The 4,633-nt window shown below is 35.4% G+C and overlaps 1 protein-coding gene across 1 annotated transcript; it reads right to left on the bottom strand.

Moving 5' to 3' along the window:
- Positions 1–1,837: 1,837 nt before the first annotated feature.
- LOC149576718 (polygalacturonase At1g48100-like) lies at positions 1,838–4,248 on the bottom strand. Its single transcript, XM_089795055.1, has 8 exons — positions 4,042–4,248; positions 3,804–3,932; positions 3,572–3,736; positions 3,427–3,471; positions 3,044–3,251; positions 2,861–2,942; positions 2,571–2,679; positions 1,838–2,221 (listed from the first exon to the last, which is right to left on the bottom strand). The coding sequence occupies exons 1-8, from the start codon at positions 4,246–4,248 to the stop codon at positions 1,838–1,840; spliced, it is 1,329 nt and encodes a 442-aa protein (XP_089651181.1).
- Positions 4,249–4,633: the final 385 nt, after the last annotated feature.

Consider the following 4,633-nt stretch of genomic DNA (forward strand, 5'->3'; position numbering starts at 1 on the left):
ACCAACCCCCCATGCAGAGCTCACACAAAGACATTCAATAGTCCTAAGCAGCCAACAATCCATTGTTTTAGCTATCTTCAATAGACACTCTGTCATTCATCTACTAGCCACTCAAATACAACATTTAATATATTATAATCTATTTCAATTATATAGTGTTGTCATACCTCTATAAGTAAAGGTTTTATGCAATGGATTTTGCAAAGGTAGTGAGGCAATAAAATCAATTTCTTTTCTATATGTTTTTCTTTCTCTTTACCATCATTCTTCACATTAGACATCCTAGTACACATCTCTTGCTAAATTTAAATATACAACTAATATATCCCAATATTTGAAATGATATGTATGTTAATAGAAAATCTCTTCTTAAAATTTAATTCCCATTCATCATAGCAATCTCAATAGAGAACCGTACTCAACTGCAACCTAATCAGCATAGCAATACGCTTGCTTATATTTAGACTAAAACCATTTTAAAATCATGTCATAAACAATAACAAAAGTCTTGTGGATCGACGAGAAGAGGGACACGTGATTGGTTTGTGGCAACACGGCAATAGTTTGTCAATGTACTTCATTCCACCACCACTACTTCTCTCCAAGTTGGTGTGGAAAGGTTGCAAATTTTAGGGAAAAGTAGTATTAGAGAAAGCCCGGGCAGGGATGAACGTGAAGGATAAATGATGTCTGATACGTATAATCCACATGTTTGGTTGGCGCGCATCATTTTAACGCAGTAAAACTGATCAATAATAATTGGAACTCTTACATTTCAAGAATACTAAAATGACTATAGGTTCTTTGTTACATTTTAAAATATGTTTCTAAATAAATTTTTATACTGTGTTTATGAGTTTCTTATGTGGGAAGTCTGGAGTTCAAGTGTAGTCTAATTTTATAAATAGTAATAAATATTAATTACAATACATAATTGTTAATGAATAAGACATTAACAGAGTTTTAGAATGACATTACATTGGAAACTTATAAACATCAAGAATAGTAAAATGACTATAGGCTTTTTGTTACATTTTAAAATATGTTTTCAAAAAATATTTTATATTGTGTTTGTGAGTTGCTTATGTGGGAAGTCTTGAGTACAAATGTAGTCTAATTTTATAAATAGTAATAATAATTAATCACAACACATAATCAATAAGAAATTAACAGATTTTTAGAATACACTCCCTCTGTCCATAAAAATGAGTTTGTGTTGTATGTTTAATTTGGTTTCTTCATTCGCTTAGCAAATAGCACTATCTTGTATATGTATATTTAAGACATCAAGTAAAAGAAATAAACTGCAACTTAATCAGAAGAGCAATTAGCTGTGTAAGAGATAAAACCACTTTAAATACAGGCAGTAACCAAAGGCTTTTGGTTCATCAGAAGAACTAAAAACATTTTAAAAATTATATCACAGACAGTAGCCAAAGGATATTGGTTCATGTGACTTGTTTGTGGCAATCCGCGAATGGTTTGTCACTATACTTCATTCAACCACTACTTTCCCTAAAAATTGGTGTGGAATGGTTGGAAATGTCAGTGTAAAGCAGCATAAGAGAATGCTCAGGAAGAAATGAACGTGAAGGATAAAGATAAAAGCCAACAAATGAGGATAGACGAAAGAGTATTAGGGCAGACATCCACTCGTGTTGTTCAGCTTCAGTTGAAGGACAGGGACCTCCCTCGCGGAGAAGAATTTCTTTCGAGATTACCCTAGCCGAATGACATTGAATCTCATGTGAATTGGCTAATGAACATTTCAGATTTAGAATGATAATTTGCTGAAATAGGGAAAGTTTGAATCTGGAATGGTCTTTGGTAAGAGCAGTTAATAACATCGATCTTCAGGTGAGAGAGTTAGAGCAGGGTCGTGAGTGGGTCTTCCATGTTGCAGGCACTCAACACCGGTCTGTTGGTCTCCATAGCTATTCCAACAGAAGGGATTCTTTGCATCTGCAGCAACCGGCTCAAGTTCAATTTTTAAGAACTTTAAATCAGTACATGGCACATCATCGCTGCAAGCCAAATAGACTGGGGTTTTCACGTAGGTGCCTGTTATTTTCTCATAAGTGATGTCTGATATGTATATTCCGGATGTTTTGTTGGTGCACTTCATTTTATCGCAGTAAAACTGATCAATGCTAATGGGCACTTTTACATTAATAACCTCTACATTGGAGAACGACACACTTTTCACTTGCCCACTTCCTCCCTGCAAACATCAAGAAGAGTAAAAGGACGATCAGATTGTGTTCGGATGATTTAAACATCACACACTCAGATTGTGTTCGGTTGATTTAAACATCACACACTAAGTTTCATTCTAACACTATTTCTAAGCTTAATTCTCATATATAATGTTTAAAGATTAAACATCACACACTCAGATTGTGTTCGGTCGATTTAAACATCACACACTAAGTTTCATTCTAACACTATTTCTAAGCTTAATTCTCATATATAATGTTTAAGGATGGCCCATTGTATTGGATGTGATGCATTTTAGTGTAGGTTAATCGATAAGGCATACATTCAATCGAAAGATTGAGTATTTGACAGACCTGCCATGTTTTGATGCGGAGGCCGTTCGAAGCATCATGAATGTTGCTGTCATAGACGCTGACATTGGATACGCAGGCCTTCGTTGCTCCCTTCCCAAGTCCTCCAATGCTAATCACAATAACCCAAAACAAAATCTGTGTTAAACATTTGTCAGTTCAATCTTGAAAGAGAACGGTTTGCTTAATGACTGTTAAAAATGTTACATTATCAAAATTGATTAACTTTTTTCATATTTTATTTGTTCCTTAATTGTAATATTCAAGATACCTAAAAATAATAATGAGAATACCTGATGCCATGACCAGGGCCACAATTGATGTCATGCACCCGGATGGCCGAACTTCCTGTTTGTATCGATACGCAGTCGTCTCCTGTTTATTTGAATCGCCAATACTGGTTATAATAACAAATATGTTGATATTGTAACTGGTAAAAGACACAAGGTAGCATTTTGGAAGTAAATATGTTATACCGCATGAAATTGAGGAATGATGTATTTCAACCTCCTCGGAATTCTGGACGTGAATTCCATCTGTGTTTGGGCTGTTTTCAGGAGAAGAGATTGTCACGTTAACTACTGTGACAAATGTGCAGCCCTCAAACTTGAGATGAAATTGTGGGCTGTTTTGTATTGTGATGCCTTGAACGCTCACGTCATAGCTTCCATAAAACCGCAATGCCTACTTAGTTTCAGTAAATATACATTTAAGATCTTTTCCATGCAAAAGAAATCACTGTAAGAACAAAAATATTTAGTGGCGGTTTGAAGAAAGTGCCCTAAAAAATATTGGACTTCTTGTACCATTTAATTCGTTTGAAAAGAAATAAAAACCTAAAAGAAAATTAATGGCTCACCGTTGGCCTCATGCTTGGCAGTTTGTTTCCATTTTCAGTGCTATCCTGGGGCACATAAAATGTCAACCTTGTCAAACAAGATTCAGCTCAAAATAATTGTAAGGCAGCCGAGCTCCAATAATTTTAATTCACAACAAAGGTTTACCTCATGATATTCTAGCTGGGAAATTTTCCACCAAACTGCACCTTGTCCATCAAAAGTGCCGTTGCCGATGATAGTAACACCATTGAGCTTTGTAAAATTTATCCAGTTCAACGGTTTGGATGCCCACGCTTTTGGATTAAGCGGAGCGATAACATTTCCATCGACCTGCCGAAGCAGAAAATGAATTTTATAGCTAGTATATTTTAAGAATCTAGTTGTATAAATGCCATACCTTGAAGACGATGTTTGAAATGCAGGGTCCTGAGAAGGTGAGAGGCCCAACTAGAAAGTTGTAATCAGCTGGAATGTGTAGTGTAGTCGATTTCTGCCCACAAGCTGCTTTCCATGCTGCCTGAAATGCCTGTTTCATCCATATTACCATATACATAAAGTATAATCTTCTTAAACAAAACTCAACACATTGTAGTGAAAAGGATGAACTTGAGTATTTGAATAGATAGAATGATGACCTCGGTGTCATCGGTAATTCCATCCCCCTTTGCACCAATTGTTGTAACGTCCACCACCTTGGAATCGCCATCAGATGATGTTGTATCACCTGATGATGATAATAAAATGAATGATTTTTTCTTTAAATCCCTTGCTTCTATGCACTTATCTCTCAAGCAAACATGTATGATAAAAAACAGTAGATAAGCTTTTCCTGTACAACTCATTTTGATTTTCCTTTCAGAGCTCTACTCCCTTAAAAACACAATTGTACAATGTACATATGTTTCTAAACCTTGGTTTTCCAAGCTTCACTGGATTCTTAACAATGTCTTGTCAAAGACTGTTTATATAAAGCGTGGCCGAGATTAAAATCACGGGCTAACAGTGAGCGTGAATGGAACATTTCCAGGCTTTTAGGATTGATATCGTTTCAGCTTCCTCCATCCATAAAAAAAACTTTGAGCCATGTTGATTCTTCATTCTAACGTTTATTTATATCCTTCTTTTATTTCTATCCTTCCATATGCAAATGCACAACTTGGGAATTTTTAATTTCAAATGCATTTTATGCTTTTGGGGATGCAGTTTTAATGCCTCTTAAAGATTGGC

Source organism: Cupressus sempervirens, chromosome 1, assembly GCF_028749045.1.
Source record: "Cupressus sempervirens isolate cs-2001-9-10 chromosome 1, ASM2874904v1, whole genome shotgun sequence".
Classification (NCBI taxonomy): Eukaryota; Viridiplantae; Streptophyta; class Pinopsida; order Cupressales; family Cupressaceae; genus Cupressus; species Cupressus sempervirens.